The 22,355-nt window shown below is 36.2% G+C and overlaps 1 protein-coding gene across 1 annotated transcript in view; it reads right to left on the reverse strand.

Annotated features, from left to right (window-relative positions):
* SYT10 (synaptotagmin 10) overlaps positions 1–22,355 on the reverse strand; it is an 80,099-nt gene that overhangs the window by 47,951 nt on the left and 9,793 nt on the right. Inside the window, exon 2 of the mRNA XM_066258092.1 lies at positions 4,022–4,379. Within this exon, the coding sequence (XP_066114189.1) occupies positions 4,022–4,379 (358 nt within the window). The remainder of the gene's footprint in view (positions 1–4,021; positions 4,380–22,355) is intronic.

Below are 22,355 nucleotides of genomic sequence, written 5' to 3' on the forward strand. Positions count from 1 at the left end.
TTTTGACTGAACCGACTTTGAACATTTTGGCTATGATTTAAGGCAGGGGTCCCCAAACTACGGCCCACGGGCCGCATGCGGCCCCCTGAGGCCATTTATCTGGCCCGCGCGACACTTCCAGAAGGAGCACTTCTTTCATTGGTGATCAGTGAGAGGAGCATAGTTCCCACTGAAATACTGGTCAGTTTGTTGATTTAAATTTACTTGTTCTTTATTTTAAATATTGTATTTGTTCCCGTTTTGTTTTTTTTACTTTAAAATAAGATATGTGCAGTGTGCATAGGGATTTGTTCATAGTTTTTTTTATAGTCCGGCCCTCCAACAGTCTGAGAGACAGTGAACTGCACCCCTGTGTAAAAAGTTTGGGGACCCCTGATTTAAGGTTTCCTCATATTTTAATTCCAGTTGACTTTATCTTCCATTATTCCTCCAGTGAATTCTATATTCTGACTAAGGTAATTTACCTGCTGTTTTCTTAGATTTCTTCTATGTCTTTTCCATAAAATGTTTCCATTTGGGATACATAACACCTCCTATTTATATAAATTCCTGGTTTCCTTTAGCCCCAGGTTACTAGTTGGCTCTCTCCCATGCCTCAACTAGAAATAACTTTCCTATTCTCTGAATTCTGCATTCTTTACTACACAGTTTGCATTTTGTAATTCTATATTGAAGTTGGTATTAAGTATTTTATCTTTGCATTATGTTGCTAATATTTTCCAGCTCTCTTGAGTTTGCGGAGTGGAAAGAGTATGTAGAATACAATGATTATTCCCAGAAGTAAATATGTACTAAATAAGCCTATTGGATAAATGAAAAATCAATGAAGATGAATGCTAGAAGAATGTGTAATGAAGAAACCCACCAAGGTCTGCTGGGTTGTTGGGTCGCCCAACAGACTGATGGGATCAAATGTCCAGGGACTTAAAAAAAGGAAGATGAGAACTTGAAAATGTGGCAGCTTCCAGCAATGCTATTAACTTCTGAACAAATCAGGTTGTTAAGTGTAAAGACAATTAAAACTCGAAAGAGTATGATGTTTGTCTTCTATTGCCTGAGCCAAATAAAGAAGAGTCCCAACAATGACTGGAGCTTGAGTTTCCTAATAAGGTGAGGAAACCAAGTATTAAAGTTAAATTCATTTTGTATGTGTATTTGTGAGTTGCTTTTGCTACATTTCAGTGAAAAGCTAGTATCTGAGCAGAATAATCCGATTTATAATAATGTACCATTGATCTCTGTGTCTAAGTGGGCTGCATAATGAACTTAGCGACTTCCTCTTCCTCTCTACATAAAGGTAATTTCTAGTATGATAAAGTAATTAATGTAGATTAGGGTTTTTGAGAACTAGATATAATCAAGTTTTCTGCAAGAAATTCATCCTGAGGCCAAACAAATTAAAATCATGACTCTAGTCATTCATGATAAACACATATAACTCCATATTTCTTAGTTAAATGAGCAGAATGATATCCTCATTCTCCATCCTCCAAACTACGGTCCTCGGCAACTTATAAACAACATCTTTGCAAAAAACTCCATTTGCTTAGCTTTATTGCTTAAAATGTATTTCATCAATCTGGATGAATTTGAATCCTAACTCTTCACCAGCTGCATGAGTTTGGGCAAATTTTAAAATCTCTCTGGGCTTCAGTTAACTCACAAGTAATGGGGATAATTAATAACACTTACTTCATGTTGGCTGATGGAGGATTTGCAGGAACGTGCCTAGCAAAGTGACTAAATTGAAAATAATCAAAATTATATTTTCTTTATTTACCAGCTACTCATATAAACAAGGAGATTCAAAGAGGCAGATGAAATAATGTTGAAGTTCTAGCAAAACTATGAACTTATATTCTACTTCTTCTCTTGGAAAATATGAGATATGTACAATCCAATATTTATGTTTTTTAAAATTGAGAGACAAAGCGCTTTTTCCTGATTTACTCAGTTTGCATAATTACTGAGAAATCTCAGGCTAGAATAGTGTGTCTTCACTCCTATTTTATATTGTTTCTAGGAACCAGTTCTGTATCTAAGACCAAGTCTTCACACATGGGTTCTCAGTATATATTCTTTCAATCCATCCTAGCTAGGAATAATCAGATAAGCTGTCTCTTTACTTTTAACAGATAACAGTTTGAAGATAGTATTTTGTTTTTCCGAGCCTTCCAAAAAGAACATTTGGGCAGAGAAAGTCAAGAAATTTTCATAGCTACCTCAATTTGTTTACATGAATTGAGCCTCCTTATACAGGGTGCACTTATCAACTAAAAGAGTTGAGTAATTCTGAAGGCTAATAAGTTGGTATCTACTCACAGCTGTTGTTAGTATTTTAAATTTTGGGGGGTAATTTAATAGAATATTTTAACCCTGAAGTAACTGAGTGTCATAATGCTTTATTAAATATAAAATTTGGTCACATTGTGCAGCAATGATAGTAGTGATAATCAAGTAACTACATGAGATAATTTTAAAGCAGTTCTTTTCTATAGATATTTTAAAAAGTGGCACATGGGATAATTATTTTACAATTAAATAACCATAATAAATAAATTTGCATTAACATATACTGGGTCATATTAGAGAAAAATCATAAAAACATTTAAAATACCCTTAAATACCACTATTCAAAAAACTTGTCAAAATAATAACTGAATATGAGGCATACCACAGTTATAGAATTTAAATAGAAAGGCATAACATGGAAAAGATACCCATATATATTCTCCTTACCCCAAAGTTCCTTAACCCCCAAGTAATAATTATTTTTACTTATACTCTTGGAATTTATTTCAGGAAGAAGAGGATTTATTGATAGATGCAATTCTTTTTACTTTATAAAAGATATATTGAATATATCCTTTCAATTCTATTAGCAAACATGACCCATGCCAGATTTTTCAATGTGATAGATTTCTAAACACACAAAAATATGTCACATCAAAAGCATCGATGTACCTTCGATTTAGAGAGGTAGGAATATATGATCAGGAAGTCAGTTAATTAGCAACTTACCTCCCAATACAATTAATTACCCTGCCCTAGGTTAAAATTAGTTGCTACTTCAGGGAAAAAAGAAAAACTATTATTATCATGTATTCATTTTAGGATTGAAGACCATACTTAGTAGGAAAAAAACTCCCCACAAGAATCTCTTTTTCTTTTACAGTTAACACAATCTGAAATACGCTATAGCAAATTAATTTCATTCAAGCTAATTGTTGCTGATTTTTCCAGGTTGAGGTAAAATGCAAGGAGGTCTCCATCTTCCTTCTGTCCATGTATAACCCTTGGCATGTATGCTCCTGCTACTCAAAAAAGCTCTTGTGGAGCCTGACCTGTGGTGGCGCAGTGGATAAAGCGTCGACCTGGAAATGCTGGGGTCGCCGGTTCAAAACCCTGGGCTTGCCTGGTCAAGGCACACATGGGAGTTGATGCTTCCAGCTCCTCCCCCCTGTCTCTCTCTCTTCTGTCTCTCTCTCTCTCCCTTCTGTCTCTCTCTTTCTCCCTCTCTCTCCTCTCTAAATTGAAAAAAAAAAAAATTAAAAAAAAAAAAAAAAAAAAAAAAAAGCTCTTGTGGAACTTACCCTACTCTGCCTAGTATAAGAGTTTGGTCTATGTAAGTTCAAAGGAGCAATGAAATTTACCAGCAGTTCCATGTTTATGGAGTTGGTGCTAAACAACTGTACACTAAAAAAACATTAATCTCTATTATAAGGCTTTGATTGTGAACCTCTAGATGATTTCATGTCTCTTTTCTCAATATTAATTGAAACTAAATTGAAAGGTTGTACATAGCTATTATCAACTAATGATATTTCCAGGAAAAGAGTCAATAATAATCTGTCCTATCCACTCCCTCTTTATTAAATTATGTTTCCTATTTATTTCTCATTTCTTCTGTTGATGTTTTTTCCTCCTTTCCCACCTCAGTTTTTCTCTCTTATAAAATCACACAACACACACACGACACATACACACACAACACACTTTTGTATGTTTCATCTCTCCTTACCGGGAGGAAGATGTAGGCTCCGTAGTTTGCCTCTGCACACGTGCATGTTTAATTAGATGTTCTTTCAAAGCAGTTTGGACTTCAGCTGGGATGTCGGGGGATGTGTGGCTGATTTTTATGGCAGGTTCAATAGCTTTCAGGGCGGGCTTTCCATTTTCCTTCACCTCTTTTTTCTCTTCAGTCTCAAACACTTCAGTAGGAGCATTTGCAGTGCTCTGGGGAAGGGGGCTGATGTTGGAAGGCAGGGGTTTGCTCTTCCAGCAAGGCCAGCACAACTTCCAGAAGACAAAAAGGGAGACAACCAACAAGGCCAGCCCACAGAAGCTGACAACAACTGCTAACAAGCTGACCGAAATATCTGGAAAAAATTACAAGGTAAATAAATATTAGTTCATTGACACATAGATAACAGAGCAAAAATGGTGAGGTAGTTTTACCACTATAATGATTAATAACAGCTTCCTCATTTAAAATTTCAAAATTCTAAGTTATCTTGGTAGGGAGAAAAAAAAATAGTAACTATGTCAGATAATTATCAAAGGAGATATTTGAAAAAATCCATCCCAGGAGAAGTTTCCAGTTGTGTACCAGAAGAGCATAATATACAGTACATCTATTATTTCCAAAGTTGCTACAAGGGGTCCAAGAGTTTGCAAAATGAAGGTTGGCAACTTGAAAGCTGTTGTGAAGTGATGAAGCTTAAGGAACTCAGAAAAATGCATGTGCAGCAAAAGCTTCTCTTTGCTTCATCTTTGACCTAAAGATGGATGTGCAGTCTCTAAGCAGGGAATAATGTTAAATGTTTGTATAAACTCTTCACATTGTGTAAGTTAGAATAACACATTACTAACAATGTATGCATTTATTTGCTTTATAAAAAGCATTTATTAAATTTATTGAGGTGACACTGGTTAATAAAAGTATGTGGATTTCAAGCATACAATTCTATAATAAATTGTCTGTGTGTTACATTGTGTGTTCCTTTTTAAAATTTCTATTAACTTTAATTTATTGTGCTAACATGGATTCATGTGTCCCACTCAATCGCACCCCCATGTTCCCCATTACACCCTCTTTGCCCCCCTCCCCTCAACTCCCTCCCCCTTTCCTCTGGGATTTGCTGTCCTGTTATCTGTATCTCTGTTATGTATATATAATTCCACTAATCCCTTGAGAGGATGGGATCACAGAATGTATGCATTTTTAACTGTGTTTTCAAACTCCATAGTTTGATAACCTTGTATGTTCCTAATTTCCAAAGCCCAAAATTAATAATTTGTTATTTAAGTAGCTCTAAAATATTCTTGTTTCAAAATAATTACAAAGTTAATATATAGTTATTATGTAAAATGATTCAAAGGAATATAGTAAAAGAAGTTAAGTTCCAGTAAATAAGTAAATGGGAGAGAAGTAACAAATCTAATGCAGAAGAACTGCAAACATTTTTAAGTGGATATTTTGCTACCAAGGAAGTGGAGCACATGTCCTCACATAGAGAAACTTCTTTCCAAAAAAATACAGCATGGAAAGGGGTACAAGAGGGGTAACTTTGCAGTGGAGAACCCTCCTCAGGTGTCCAAGGTGAACATTAAGAGTGATGAATCATATTGACAGTATGTGCCACTGATTTAATATGATGAAAATGACACTGTATCTCTGTGGTCTTATTCCCACAAACCTATAATCCGAATCTTATTGTGAGAAAAATTTAAGACGGTGTGCAGTAGAAAAGCATTCTACAAAATACCTGACCAGTACTCTTCAAAACTGTCAAGGTCATCAAAAATAAATAAAGTCTAAGAAACTGTCAAAGTCCAGAAGATACTAAGGTAACATGACAACTAAGTGCAGTGTGGGAGCCCAGACGGAAGCATGGAATACAAAATGAATATTTGGTAAAAACTAAGAAATTTTAAATAAAGTATAGATTTCAGTTAACAATGCATCAATCCTGGTTAATTAATTGTATCAAATATACTATACTAACGTAAAATGTTAATTAAAACTTGTACTATCTTCCCAATTTTTTCTGCACATCTGAAACTGTTCTAAAAAGATACATTTTACAAAAGTAAACATCTGTCCACCTGATTCCATTTTCATATCCCTTACATAACTAATGCTAGCAGTCTGGTGTTCTAGCACTCAAAGTTCTGAAAACCAAAAAGACTTCCCATAAAGGAAAATTCTTCTAGATTCAAATAACTTCACACTTTCTTTTACAACTCTATTTGGCCTCTGTGTCAAATATGAATTCAATTTCTTTTGTTTACTTTAAATAAAAATGTTAGAAATATGTTATAGGCTGAATTCTCTCTGTTCCTCTATTCCATCCAATGCATATGTTGAAGTCTTAACCCCCACTATCTCAGGATGTAACTGTCTGTGGAGATAGGGCCTTTAAATTAGTAGTTCAGGAAGAGGGTCATATGGATGGGCCTTAATCCAATACGACTGGTGTCTTCCTAAAGAGAGGAGATAAGGACAAAAACACTCACAGAGGGAAGACCATGGGAAGACACAAGGAGAAGGTGGCCCTTCACAAGCCAGGATGAGAGACCTCAGAAGGAATCAACCCTCCTGATACCTTCATGTCAGACTTGTCACTTCCACAACTTAAGGAAATAAGTTTATGCTGTTCAAGCCACTAACTGTGTGGAACTTGTTACAGCAGCCTTAGCAAACCAATACATAGTGAACCTTATTTCCTTTAACTACCATTGTAAATCAAGGTCTTCCCTTCCCTGGAAGTAACCACTGATGCTGGCTGGGTGTGTATCTGTCCAGCCCAAGTACTAATAAACAAGAATATCTCTTAGAAACATAGAATTGTTTAATATACTTCATTACATAAATGGTTTACTGCATACTTCTTCAATTTGCTTTATTTTTTTTCTTTATTCAGCAATACTTGAGGTCTCACTTCATGTCACATAGCACTCCATAATACTACATCGTGATGGCTATTTAGTTCATGCTCCATGTTTTTCTGTTACAACATAGCTACAATGAGCATCCTTCACCCTATTCCTTGTGCTTTTTTGTGACTGTTTCTCTAAGGTAAATATCTAGAAATAGAATTGCAGGGCCATAGGTTATGCACATATTAAGTTTTACTAGGTATTTCTAAAATGACCCCGAGTGGCTATAACAAAAACACCATAGGAGTTTGCCAGTTCCTACAATCTCAGATAAACATTGCTGCACTTTCTTTTTAATGATCTGATGGGGAAATTATACCTTGTCTTAATTTAGACTTCTCTGATTGATAAGATAAAGTGGTTCTTTGTAAACTCCCAATAGTAGCTAATGGAAACCCATTCAGAAATTGAAATAATTCCAAGTTTTTATTGCTAATTATAAGGATAAAAGTGAATTCTGACAGGCTATAATACAGAGACATTAATATTTTCCCTCACTTCTTAGTTGCTTACCGAAAAGACCTGTTAAGTATATTTCCTATTTATATTCCATTGGTGGGGAATGTGTGATCATATTTTATATTTGTACTTCACTTTATTTTTACTTTTTATTTCCATTAGCAACATACTTATGAAAAAGAGAAAAAGAATAAAGTTAATGTGCTTCCTAAATATTGACTATGGTTTTAAAATGGAGGAATAAATATTACAATACTGGCTTTATAATCTTCATGTATTTTCAGCGCCATTTATATTATATTTTTATGGATATTTTAACTCAATTAACTTTTCCAACAGTCTAACTTCTACCCAGTGGGAGCCAAAACCAAGATATAAGAAAACTGCAGGACAATATGAGGTCAGGGGATGGAAGAAAGTAGTTTTCAGTTTATAACTGAAAATTTCTCCTTCTTACTAATGAGGGTCAGGCATTAGAGAACTTTTATTACTCAATACACAAGGATTTTATGAAATTCTTTTATGCCACAGTTCCTTAGTGATAGGCTTTGGCATTCATAAGGTTGTTCTCATCTTAGAAAAAAGCCCTCTGGAAATCTCGGACTCCAGTTCCATCATACCTATTGCTGCCAATTTTCTTTCTAAAATCAATATCTGCTTCTATCATTTGGAGGACCATAAAACATTTCAACCAAGCCACTTTTGAAAGTAAAAGGTGGTGGTATCAGTAAATCTAGGGTAGTGTGAAGAAACAAAGTCATGTCTAGCCACTGAGACATAGTCCACCTAACTTTCTTAGCCTACCATCCTTCTAGGTCACCTAAGCCATCTGGGGCCAATCCAAACTTTGCATGGCATTCCACAGCATCCTTGTGATGTGACTCCTGGCTATTGATCAGCTTCATTTTTCTGCCACTCTCCTACCTCTGCTCCTTACTCTGACTACACCATTGCCTCTCTCATGATTTGGTTCAGGTATTTTCTCTTCCTGTTTGGCTGCCTGACAAATTTCTATTCATCCTTCCATAATGAGATACAAGGTACCTCTTCCCTGAAGTCTTCTCTGCCTCTTCTATTCCTACAGGCTTTTAAGGCACACCCACCACTATAATACAGTGTGTCTGTAAAGTCATTGTGCACTTTTGACCAGTCACAGGAAAGCAACAAAAGATGATAGAAATGTGAAATCTGCACCAAATAAAAGGAAAATCCTCCCAGTTTCTGTAAGATGATGTGGCAGCATGTGCACATGCGCAGATGATGATGTAACACCATGTATACAGCGGAGCAGCCCATGGCCATGCCAGTCGAGATGTGGACGGTACAGAGGAAAGTTCAGTGTGTTCTGTGGCTTGCTAAATTCAAATCCGTAACTAAAGTGCAACATGAATACCGGCACATTTATAATGAAGCACCACCACATAGGAATAACATTACTCCGTGGGATAAGCAGTTGAAAGAAACCAGCAGTTTGGTGGAGAAACCCCGTTCTGGTAGGCCATCAGTCAGTGATGAGTCTTTAGAGGCTATATGGGATAGTTACCTAAGGAGCCCTAAAAATTCTGTACTGTGAGCCCACATCAAACTGCCCTGAATAGGTATGAAACTGGGAGAGTTTTCCTTTTATTTTGTGCAGATTTCACATTTCTATCGTCTTTTGTTGTTTTCCTGTGACTGGTCAAAAGTGCACCATGACTTTATGGACACACTGTACTAAAATTGTAATAACTGATTGGCCCATAATCCTTTATCCCACACTCTTGGAACATGATGTGTTTCAAAAATTAGTATTATTTTCTTTTGGATATTACAAAGGTAATATGGTACACATTATCTGGGATAATATCCAGTAATAAAACCCACTAATATATCTATGATGAAATGTATAAATTAGTTAACACCAAGTGGGACCATTCAAGACTATAAGTACAAATATTGATTGACTTACGACCTATGCAACTTACGACCATTCAATTTTACAACCACAATTGCTAGCCACGACTGCTCCATGTCTGGCAGAGCAAGCGTTGCCCAGCTGGGCGTACGACAGTGTGGACCAGCTTCCGGCAGCACTACCATCTCCGCGTGCACCATTTCAACTGTTATCCCAGACTCGGTACAGCAATTCGTGTTTTGTGTCTTGGATATTTTTCATCAAACCCTTTACAAGATGTCTACCAAGAGGAAATTATCTTTGCAAATATTAAACCAGTTGTACTGGTTATGCAGTGTTTTACTTAAACCTGACGATTGTAAAAATAAGAAACAAAATGGTGTAGAGATGATACAAATGAACAAAGAAAATTATGATATATAACAATGAAAGAAAATTATGATAAAGTATGACTTAAAGATTTTTATAACATCATTTCACAGTACTGTACATATAGCCTACTCAACTTATGACCAAACCGTGTTACAACCAGTCTGTTGGAACCAATCGTGGTCGTAAGTCGAGCACTAGCTGTAGTCTAATGCCAATTTAGGTGAGGCACTAATACCAAGTTGTCATCATTTATACAATAATGTTCAGTTTCCGGGTTTTGAGGTTTCATAACTGTGGATAAGGAACTGTGGATCTGAACTTACTTTGCTTTCCCAAATGTTCCCCTACTGCTAATACACTCACTCCTTGATCTGCCAGAACAAAATCCAAATCTATTCACCCTTTTATTTTTATACTGTAGCATATATCACATAGTCCAAAATGTTTATGGAGCTACTTATATTTTGGGAGTTGTCTAAAATGACGTCCAATTGTCTGTGAATTCCAAGGTGGCTGAATGACTTAACGTTGACTGATTTGGAGGGACTATGCAGATTAACTAGGAAGGCAGAAAACAGCTTGTACTGTGGAACAATTTAGATATAGATTCAAATGTCAGCTCGATCATTATATGACTTTGGGAGAATTGTTCAGATTTTAGGAATCTCAGTAAAATAGGGATATTTATTTCATAGAAATGTTGTGAGGTTTAAATCCGAAAATGTATCTATAGTATTTAACATTGAAATTTGCATAATATGTACAGCAGTGGGTTGCTATTATTATCAACTATCTTTCTTTAAACAAGAGTACTGAGGGGAAAAGACAAAAAGGTATGGATTAGGTATGAATTGAATGGTAGGTCACATTAGTAAAGAAGAGAAGAGACTCATCTTCTGATAACTTGTACTGAAGAATGAATTTTTTTTATAACGGAAACCAACATTTCTAAGTAAGTGTTAATGTTCAGGAAGCTCATCAATAACATTCCATTTCCCTGCATATTTGTGCACAGCACAAGTGAGAGACAGACACAGTATTCAAGCCAGTAAGCAATTAAAATACTCGGGAATATCACCTTAGATCTATCAGAAAGTGGATTTGCTAATACATCACTGTTTAATACTTAGATCTTTATAACATGATTTTTTCAACAAAATTTCTTTAACAAAATATCTGACCATCAAAAAATTATTGGAGGGGCCCTGGCTGGGTGGCTCCATTACCTGGTGTGCCAGAGGTCATGGGTTTGATCCCTGGTCAGGGCACATAGAAGAGGCAATCAACGAGTACACAACTAAATGGAACTAAATGAAACAATGAGTTGATGTTTCTCTCTCTCCCTCCCTCTTTCTATCTCTCTCAAATCATTGGAAATTAAAAAAAAAGATTATGGAAGGATTTATAAAGTCATCAGGCAGTGGTGCAGTGGATAGAGTGTCGGACTGGGATGCGGAGGACCCAGGTTCGAAACCCCAAGGTCCTCGGCTTGAGTTTGGGTTCATCTGGTTTGAGCAAGGCTCACCAGCTTGAGCCCAAGGTCACTGGCTTGAGCAAGGAGTCACTGGCTCTGCTGTAGCCCCCGGTCAAGGCACATATGAGAAAGCAATCAATGAACTACTAAGGTGCTGCAACAAAGAATTGATGCTTCTCATCTCTCACCCTTCTTGTCTGTCTCTATCTGTCCTTCTCTCTGTCTCTCTCTGTCTCTGTCACACACAAAAAAATGAATGTTATGAGTTTAGACTTAGTGCAAAGGAAAACAAGTAGCCCCAGTAACATCTGTAAGTCAGTTACTGAAATGGTTGGGCATACATTTTATAAATAACACTCTGGCTAGGGGCAAAATAAGAGTGTAAACCAGAAGGCAAGAAACTAGTTAATAGATTACAATAGTTACCTACAAGAGAGATTATAGTGGCTTCAAATGAGGGTTTCTGAAATGGGAAAAATGATCAGATTCCAGAGATAATTGGGAAGTCAAAGCTGTAGTAAGAGTTTGAAGACTGAAGGACAAGAATGTGACACATTGGGAGACAAACAGATTGATTAGGTAAGGAAGAGCATGACTTCAGCTTTGCCTTACTGAGTTTAAAGTACTTGTGGTCCCTGGCCGGTTGGCTCAGTGGTGGAGCATTGGCCTGGCGTGCAGAAGTCCTGGGTTCGATTCCCGGCCAGGGCACACAGGAGAGGCGCCCATCTGCTTCTCCACCCCTTCCCCTCTCCTTCCTCTCTGTCTCTCTCTTCCCCTCCCGCAGCCGAGGCTCCATTGGAGCAAAGATGGCCCGGGTGCTGGGGATGGCTCCTTGGCCTCTGCCCCAGGCGCTAGAGTGGCTCTGGTCGCAACAGAGCAACGCCCGGAGGGGCAGAGCATTGCCCCCTGGTGGGCAGAGCGTCGCCTCCTGGTGGGTGTGCCGGGTGGATCCCAGTCGAGCGCATGCGGGAGTCTGTCTGACTGTCTCTCTCTGTTTCCAGCTTCAGAAAAATACAAAAAAAAAAAAAAAAAGTACTTGTGGTTGTGCAAATAGAAATTCTGAGCGAACTGTTAATCATACACGACTGCAACTCAAGATAAAACTGAAGAACTTCCTTCAGTAGTGGAATCTGAATCCATGAAAGAGAAGACAAACTCCTCCACAAAATCCTGAGTACACCAATATTTAAAGAAATATACCCTTAAAGGAATAAAAAGCCTGCATGTATAAAAGACTGATAAAGAGCGGGAACATTAAAAAAAAGTCAGGGCAATGTGTTTTCATAAAAGCCTGGAAAAGACTATTTTGACAGTTGACAAGTAACCATTAACAGTAGCTCCTTAGTGAATTCCATGAGACTAGTGAAATAAAGGTTGTGTTAGATGAATGTGGTTTATTAATGAATGGGAGAAAGTGCATTCTATGAGAGCAGATAACTCCTTCAGGAAACGAATTTTAGGCAAAGAGGAGAGTACGAGCAACAACCAGAGAAGCACATGGAGTTGATAAAGGAGTTTTATTAGGATAGGCAATACATAATTATGTTTTAAAACTTATGGAATGAGTAGACAAAAAGAGACAGAAACTTAAGCAGAGTGAAAAATAATGAAGTCTCATAAAAGATGAAAATGGATGGGGTCTGCGGCAAAGGCACACGGACTGGATCACTTCTTCCTTTGTAAGAAAGGGAGGGTGGTTCTGGAAGAAAAGAAGTTTATGGGTCTTTGGGTAGGAATTCAAGTAAATTCCTGTTTGTATTTTCTCTCCAAATTGGGAGTTAGGGTCAACTGCCAATTATTTGGGATTATTTGGGAATAGTTTGGGATATTTAAGTAGAGTGGGGATAGTTTGAAATAAAAACTATAGAGAGCAAAAGAAAACTAAATAAGAAAAAAATAGGATGACTGATCATAATTGAGGCTTCTTTTGAAATTTGATACTAATAGAAATTTGACACTATTAGTATCACTATTAGTATCAAAGCTTACACCAGGAGTCTCAAACTCGCGGCCCACAGAACAATTTTGTGCGGCCCACAGACTAATCCACGAAGTTCAAAATATTTTGGATAAAATTAAATAAGCCTAGGGGCCTACTTGTATTTTTCATTTCTCTAGCATCCTAGCTAGATATTAGCTTAGTTAACAGCAGTTGTGATGTGAACTACAGTTTCTGGTCGTTTTGTGAAACTGAGTAAACTGCATGTACGATTGTGCTTGTTGTACTGATTTTTTTTTTGTTTTCAACTGCAGTGAGAAAAGTGTTGCGTAACAGTTGCCTTTTGTAGACCTAGTGCGGCCCGCCAAACGGCTGTGATCTTGCTCTGCGGCCCACATGCTGAGTTGAGTTTGAGACCCCTGGCTTACACGAAGCTTTCGTGTAAGGATAGAGAAACAGATGGATTTGTCCAAGAATAAGGTTCCTCACTCCCTCCTCGGCAAAAGGTGATAAACCACAAAGCAGAAAGTGATTGCAATGAGGAAGGATGCATCATAGGGAATCCACAAAGAAGTAGAATGGTTTTGTTTTAAATTTTCTAAATGACAGAGATGAAACCATTGGAGCTTTTGGTTGGGGGTTGAGATATCTGAATTTATAATTCTAAGATAGCCTTTTCCAGTATAATAGCACATACTTATAAAATGATCATAAAAGGAAAGAGATCATGTGGGGAAGATTAGAAGATCACTGGAGGAAAAGGCCAACCACTGGGAACCCAGGGCAGTAAGGATGAATGGCTTGCCTTTTCCACATAGACTAGGAAGTTGCTTATTGCAATGGGCCAACCTGATGAGTAAGATTCTCTAGTTCAAATATTTAATGTCTTTGGATAATCAAAAATAATCCATTATATAACATCCATTCTATTTATATTCTGGTAAAACTAAAAGTTAATAAAATTTATTTAAAAATTAGATTAAATGCTAAGATAATTAGGCTTAAAATTGCTCAAACTCTGGTTTGATTACATACATATGCATAACCATTGTTCTACCACTATTTATCTGTCTGACTGTATAGCTCTGATTTATTTATTTTGTATAGAAATTGTACTCTTTTGTCATGTCATAATATCATCAAATAATTGACAGAGTTCGGAAAAACTGAGAAAAGCCCACTCTCATCCAAAAATAGAGTAAGCCTAAAAATGCCAATTCCTCAGAAACTTTTAGGAAATTTACTTTACTAAAAGTCTGTATAACCAGATCATAACATTTACATGGTCCTAGTCACTATGGCTTGTGACAACTGTTAGGTCTAATAACCTACTACTCATGCGGATGGCTCTTACCACACAGTAAAGCATAGACAAATATAGACAAATTGGCATGCTCTGAATTCTCACTTACCACTGCCTAAGTTGATACTTTTATCTGTGTTTTATGCATCTTGGTTTTTTTTAATCTTAATTTTCAAAATGCTAGTAAATTTTCAAAATGTACAGAAAGTGATTTCTCATAATTAATCATAAATTATAATTTAGTTCCCGGCTATTCCAAGCCTTTAGTTTCTTTGGTGGTTCCCTATTTCTGCCTGACCACAGACCATATTTATGGCATCATTCTGTAGAGAAAGAGGAGGAGTAAAACTTAAATCAAAGTAGGAATCCTATTCAAAAAAAAGCTGAAGCAAGCTGCTTCAGGGAAGTTGAGGCAAACTGCCTTTAGCATGAAAATTTGGAATTATTTTTGAAGTTAACTTATTTATACTATTTATATAATGTTATTATTATAATAGGGCATAGTGATTTAAACAAGATGAAGTTTCTTTTTACTCATATAGCTAGCTGTCCCAGCACAAGCAGGCCAGGGCAGGGGGTACATTAGCTTCAATATGTCTGGAATCCTGATTTCTTCTATATTTTTGTGTTGCTAACCAAAGGGTTTTGCTCTCTCCTTAGAGTCCAAGATGGCATGCCACCATGTCCTCATTCTAGGCAGCTGGATGGAGGAAGAATAATAAGAGAAAAAGGATGATGGGAGAATGTCCTTTCATTTTAAGGGCACAATCTGGAAGAAGTGCACATCACTGCTGCTAACGTTCTAATGGGCAGAAGTCGCTTGGCTGCACCAAACCACAAGAGAGGCTGAGAAAAGTCCTTTTAAGTTTTTTTTTTTTTAATTTTAATTTAATGCTGCCACATACCACTTAAAAAGAAAGAATTTCAATCTGTGAAACAGAAGGGGAAAGTAAACACTGGGAGACAACTAGCAGTCTCTTCCTGATCTGATACTTAATCACTCAACATATGTATCCTTGCAACAAAGCCTCTTAGTTTCCATTTTAATTATAATGATTATTACCTTTCTTTTGAATATTTTTCAAGTTATTTTATTTTTTATTATTAATTTTAATGGGGTGACATTGATAAACCAGGGTACATATGTTCAGAGAAAACATCTCCAGGTTATTTTGACATTTGATTATGTTGCATACACATCACCCAAAGTCAAACTGTCTTCCGTCACCTTCTATCTGGTTTTCTTTGTGCCCCTCCCCTCCCCCCCCAACCACCACACTCTTGACCATGTCTCTGAGTTTCTATTTTATATCCCACCTATGAATGGAATCATATAGTTCTTAGTTTTTTTTTATTTACTTATTTCACTCAATATAATGTTATCAAGGTCCATCCATTTTGTTGTAAATGATCCGATGTAATCATTTCTTATGGCTGAGTAGTATTCCGTAGTATATATGTACCACATCTTCTTTATCCAATCATATATTGAAGGGCTTTTTGGTTGTTTCCATGTCTTGGCCACTGTGAACAATGCTGCAATGAACATGGGTCTGCACGTGTCTTTACGTACCAATGTTTTTGAGTTCTGGGGGTATATACCCAGTAAAGAGATTGCTGGGTCATATGGTAGTTCTATCTTTAATTTTTTGAGGTACCACCATACTTTCTTTCATAATCGTTGTACTACTTTACATTCCCACCAACAGTGGTTGAGGGTTCCTTTTTCTCCACAACCTCTCTAACACCTGTTATTACCTGTCTTGTTAATAATAGCTAATCTAACAGGTGTGAGGTGGTATCTCATTGTAGTTTTGATTTGCATTTCTCTAATACCTAATGAAGATGAACATCTTTTCATATATCTGTTGGCCATTTGTATTTCTTCCTGGGAGAAGTATCTATTCATGTCCTCTTCCCATTTTCTTTTTTTGGATTTTTTGTTGTTGAGTTTTATAAGTTCTTTGTATATTTTGGATATTAGGTCCTTATCTGAAAATATCATCTCCCATTTAGTTGGCTGTCTTTATCTTTTTTTTTTTTTTTTTTTTTTTTTTTTTTTTTTTTATGTAGGTGGAAACAGGGAGAGACAGTCAGACACACTACCGCATGCGCCCGACCAGGATCCACCTGGCACGCCCACCAGGGGGTGATGCTCTGCCCACCAGGGGGTGATGCTCTGCCCCTCCGGGGCAACCCTCTGTTGTGACCAGAGCTACTCTAGCGCCTGGGGCAGAGGCCAAGGAGCCATCCCCAGCGCCCGGGCCATCCTTGCTCCAATGGAGCCTCGCTGAGGGAGGGGAAGAGAGAGACAGAGAGGAAGGAGAGGGGGAGGGGTGGAGAAGCAGATGGGCACTTCTCCTGTGTGCCCTGGCCGGGAATCGAACCTGGGACTTCCGCATGCCAGGCCGACGCTCTACCACTGAGCCAATCGGCCAGGGCCTGGCTGTCTTTATCTTTTGTTGTCATTTTCTCTTGCTGTGCAAAAGCTTCTTAGTCTGATGCAGTCTTATTCGTTTATCTTTACCTTCACTCCCCTTCCCTTTGGAGTCAAATTCATAAAGTACTCTTTATAACCAAGGTCCATGAGTTTTAGTACCTATGTTTTCTTTTATGTAATTTATTGTTTCAGGTCTTATATTTAGGTCTTTGATCTATTTTGAATTAATTTTAGAACAAGGGGACAAACTGTAGTCATGTTTCATTCTTTTGCATGTGGCTTTCCAGTTTTCCCAGCATCATTTGTTGAAGAGGCTTTCTTTTCTCCATTGTGTGTTGTTGGCCCCTTTATCAAAAATTATTTGACTATATAGATGTGGTTTTATTTCTGGGCTTTCTATTCTGTTCCATTGGTCTGAGTGTCTATTTTTCTACCATTACCATGTTGTTTTGATTGTCATGGCTCTATAATATAATTTGAAGTCAGGTATTGTAATGCCCCCAGCTTCGTTCTTTTTCCTTAGGATTACTTTGGCTATTTGGGTTTTTTTATAGTTCCATATAAATCTGATGATTTTTAATTCCATTTCTTTAAAAAATACCATTGGAATTCTGATGGGAATTGCATTGAATTTGTATATAGCTTTGGGTAATATAGCCATTTTGACTATATTTATTCTTCCTATCCAGGAGCAAGGAGTACTTTTCCATTTCATTGTATCTTTTTTGATTTCCCTTAACAATGCTTTGTAGTTTTCATTATATAGGTCCTTTATGTTCTTTGTTATGTTTATTCCTAGGTATTTTATTTTTTGTTGTTGCAACCATGAAGGGGATTGTTTTTTTTTTTTAGTTTGTTTTCTGATGTTTCATTGTTGGCATATAAGAAGGCAATGGACTTTTGTATATTAATTTTGTATCCTGCAAACTTACTGTATTGGTTTATTGTTTCCAGTAATCTTTTTGTGGAGTCTTTGGGTTTTCGATGTATAGAATCATATCATCTGCAAAAAGTGAAACCTTTACTTCTTCTTTTCCAATATGAATGACTTTTAATTCTTTTTCTTGTCTGATTGCTCTGGCTAGAACTTCCAGCACTATGTTAAATAAAAGTAGAGAGAATGGACAACCTTGTCTTGTTCCTAATTTTAGGGGAAAAGTCCTCAGTTTTATGCCATTTAATATGATGATAGATGATGGTTTATCATAAATGGCCTTTATTATGTTGAGATATTTTCCTTCTATACCCATTTTTTGAGTGTTTTAAACATAAAATTGTGTTGTATTTTATCGAATGCCTTTTCTGTATCTATTGATAGAATCATGTGGGTTTTTTTCTTTGTTTTATTGATATGCTGTATTACATTAACCATTTTATGTATGCTGAAACATCCTTGTGATTCTGGGATGAATTCCACTTGATCATGATGATTTTTTTTTTTTTTTTTTTTTTTACAGAGACAGAGTCAGAGAGGGATAGATAGGGACAGACAGACAGGAATGGAGAGAGATGAGAAGCATCAATCATTAGTTTTTCATTGTGACACCTTAGTTGTTCATTGATTGCTTTCTCATATGTGCCTTAACAATGGGGCTACAGCAGACCAGGTAACCCCTTGTTTGAACCAGCAACCTTGGGTCCAAGCTGGTAAGCTTTGCTCAAACCAGATGAGCCCGTGCTCAAGCTGGCGACCTCGGGGTCTTGAACCTGGGTCCTCCACATCCCAGTTCAATGCTCTAACCACTGCGCCACCACCTGGTCAGGCACAAATTACTTTTTTAATGTGTTATTGTATTCGATTTGCTGGTATTTTATTATTTTAACATCTGTATTCATTAGAGATATTGGTGTGTAGTTTTCTTTTTTTGTGTTGTCCTTGCCAGGTTTCGGTATGAAGGTTATGTTGGCCTCATAAAATGTGTTTGGAAGTATTGCTTCTTCTTCAATTTTTGGAAGACTTTGAGTAGAATAGGAACCAAGTCTTTGAATGTTTGATAGAATTCACTAGTATAGCCATCTAGCCCTGGACTTTGATTTTTGGGGAAGTTTTTGATAGTTGTTTCTATTTCCTCCCTGCTTATGGGTCTGTGTAGGCTTTCTGCTTCATCATGGTTCAGACTAGGAAGATTGTATTGTTCTAGAATTTATCATTTCTTCTAGATTGTTAAATTTGGTGGCAAATAGTTTTTTTATAGTGTTCTACAATAATTCTTTGTATATCTATGATATCTGTGGTGATTTCTCCTCTTTCATTTTGGATTTTGTTTATTTGAGTCCTTTATCTTTTTTCCTTGGTGAGTCTTGCCAAGGGTTTGTCAATTTTGTTGATCTTTTCAAAGAACCAGCTCTTTGTTTTATTAATTTTCTATTGTTTTTCTGTTTTCTATTTCATTTATTTCTGCTCTGATTTTTATTATTTCCTTTCTTCTGCTGGTTTTAGGATGCCTTTGTTCTTCTTTTTCTAGTTCCTTAAGGTGTGAAGTTAAGTGGTTTACTGGGGCTCACTCTTGTTTGTTCATGTAGGCCTGTAGTGATATGAACATCCCTCTTATTACTGCTTTTGCTTCATCCCAGAGATTCTGATATGTTGTATTGTTATTTTTGTTTTTCTGTATGTAACTTTTGATCTTTGCTTTTATTTTTTCTTTGACCCACTCATTTTTTAAAAGTATGTTGTTTAGTTTCCACATTTTTGTGGGTTTGTTTACCTCCTTTTTGCAGTTGAATTCTAGTTTCAAGGCTTTATGATCAGAGAATAGGCTTGGTATAATCTCAATCTTTCTGAATTTGTTGATGTTATTTCTGTGGCCCAATATATGGTGAGTTCTTGAAAATGTTCCATATACACTTTGGGATGAAATGTCCTATAGATGTCTATCATATCCAATTGTTCTGGTGTTTCATTTAAGGCCAATATTTCTTTATTGATTTTCTGTTTGGATGAACGATTTAGAGCCATCAGCGGTGTACTGAAGTCTCCAAGTATGATTGTATTTTTGTCGGTTTTTGTTTTTAGGTCAGTCAGTAGCTGTCTTATATATTTTGATATTCCTTGGTTTGATGCATATATATTAAGGAGTGTTATGTCTTCTTGATTCAATGTCCCCATTATCATTATGAAATGACCATTTTTATATCTGATTACCTTTTCTGTCTTGTAATTAGCATTGTTAGATATGAGTATTGCTATACCTGCTTTTTTTTGGATGTTATTTGCTTGGAGTATTGTTTCCAGCCTTTCACTTTGAATTGACTTTTATCCTTGTAGCTTAGATGTGTTTCTTGTAGGCAGCATACAGTTGGATTTTCTTTTTTAATCTATTCTGCTACTCTGTGTCTTTTTATTGGTGAATTCAATCCATTTATATTTAGTGTAATTATTGACACTTGAGGGTTTCCTATTGCCATTTTATATATTGCTTTCTGTTAGTTTTCTATTTGTTTGATTCTTCTCTTTTGTTTTTCTACCATTTGTTTTTGTTTGGTTGTAATCCATACTTCTTTCCTCTGTTACTTCTTTTTTCAGGTCATGTACTTCTGTGGTGGTTTTTTCAGGGTGGTTACCATTAACTAATGGAATGGGTACCAATCATGTTCATTGCAGTACATTATCTCATGAGTGCTTCTGCACTCCATCCTCCTTTGCTACTATTAGTCTTCATCCTCTCCCCTTTTTTTTGTTGTCACAGATTAAATTTGATTTTATTGTGTTCTTGATGGAGCTTTCACTTGTGGTTTTGTTTTGTTTTGTTCTTTGTATCTGGTCGAAAACTTCCTTTAATATTTCCTGAAGTGGGGGTTTTCTGGTGATAAATTCCCCAATCTTTTCTCTGTCTCTGAATGTTTTTCTTTCTCCTTCATATTTGAAGGATAGCTTTGATGGGTATAGTATTCTTGGCTGGAAGTTCCTTTCTTTCAGAACTTGAATATTAGGGTCCACTCTCTTCTAGCTTGTAGAGTTTCTGCTGAGAAATCTGATGATAATCTAATAGGCCTTCCTTTATATGTCGTATCCTTCTTTTCCCTGGCTGCCTTGAGAATTTTTTCTTTGTCATTGGTTTGTGCCAATTTCATTATGATGTGCCTTGGAGTAGGTTTGTTAGGGTTAAGATAACTCATTGTTCTGCTTGCTTCTTGAATTTGAGGCTTTAGTTCTTTCCACAGGCTTGGGAAGTTCTCGTCTATTATTTGTTTGAATATGTTCTCCATTCCATTTTCTCTCTCTTCTCCTTCTGATATATCTATTATTCTTAAGTTGCTCTTTTTGATGGAGTCAGACAATTCCTAAAGGGCTTTCTCATTTTTTTAAATTCATGAGTTTCTCTCCTCTTCTCTCTGTTGTGCCTCTAGTTGCCTGTCTTCTCTGTCACTAATTCTCTCCTCTATTTGGCCTGTTCCATTAGCTAAGCTTGTTGTTACCTTGTTTTTCAGTTCATAAATTGTGTTTTTCATCTCTGTTTGATTCATTTTCATTGTTTCAATATCCTTGGTGATATATTCTTTCTGTTCATTAAATTGTTTTTTGAGCTCCCTAAATTGCCTTTCTGTGCTTTCTTGTATATCCCTGAGTACTTTTTAGGATTTCTATTTTAAATTCTCTGTCATTTAACTCCAAGATTTCTAAGCTATTGAAATTTTTTTCTATAGGTTTTTCCTCATCTATCTGTGCTGCATCTCTGTCTTTTGTATCCATGATATTTGATTCCTTTTTCCTTAATGGCATTTGAGGGTGGTTTTGTTAATAACACTAATAAGAATTGATAAGGAATAAAATAAAAAAATAAAAATTAAAAATATAAAATTAAAAAAAAATTTTTTGAGAAAATACAGTGAAAAACTGAAAATTATATTGTACTAAATGGAACAAAAACTACATAGAATGGAGGGCCTGAGTTAGGAGAAGTACAAAGAGGAAAAAAACGAGGTAAGGACCCACAAATTGCTACTAGGAAAAAATTTGGATCAAGAATATAATAACTTGTTTGTAAATGACAGTCGGATGACAGCTATAGTGTAAGAGAAAAGAAGAAAAAAAGAAAAAAATACAGTGAAAAATAAAAATTCTATTGTATTAAGTGGAACAAACTACATAGAATGGAGAGCCGGAGTTGGGGGAATGCTAATGAGGTAAAAAACATAGTAAAAAGCACACAAAATGCCACAAAGAAAAAATCTGAATCCAAAATAAAACAATTTGTGAGTGAGGATCGAATGAGAAGAAAAGTGAAAGAGAAAAAAAGAAACCAAAAGAGAGGGAGAAAAAAAAAGGAGTTAAGGTTTTTAAGGTTTTTGGAATGTAATCCTCATAGAGAGGGAAAAAAAAGAATGGAACATGTAACACCTATGGGTGATGAAGTTCAAAATGAAAAGAAAAGAATAAAATGGAAAGAGGATAAAATGACGATGGTGGAAGAAAAAAAAGATAAAAAATGAAGGAGAAAACAAATGGAAAAAGTTATAAAGACTGTGCATTTTTCCTGATTTTGAGAAGTTATCTTCTTCTTTTTTCTTTCTTCTCTTTTTGGCCAGTGG

This window comes from Saccopteryx bilineata, chromosome 2 (genome assembly GCF_036850765.1).
Source record: "Saccopteryx bilineata isolate mSacBil1 chromosome 2, mSacBil1_pri_phased_curated, whole genome shotgun sequence".
NCBI lineage: Eukaryota > Metazoa > Chordata > Mammalia > Chiroptera > Emballonuridae > Saccopteryx > Saccopteryx bilineata.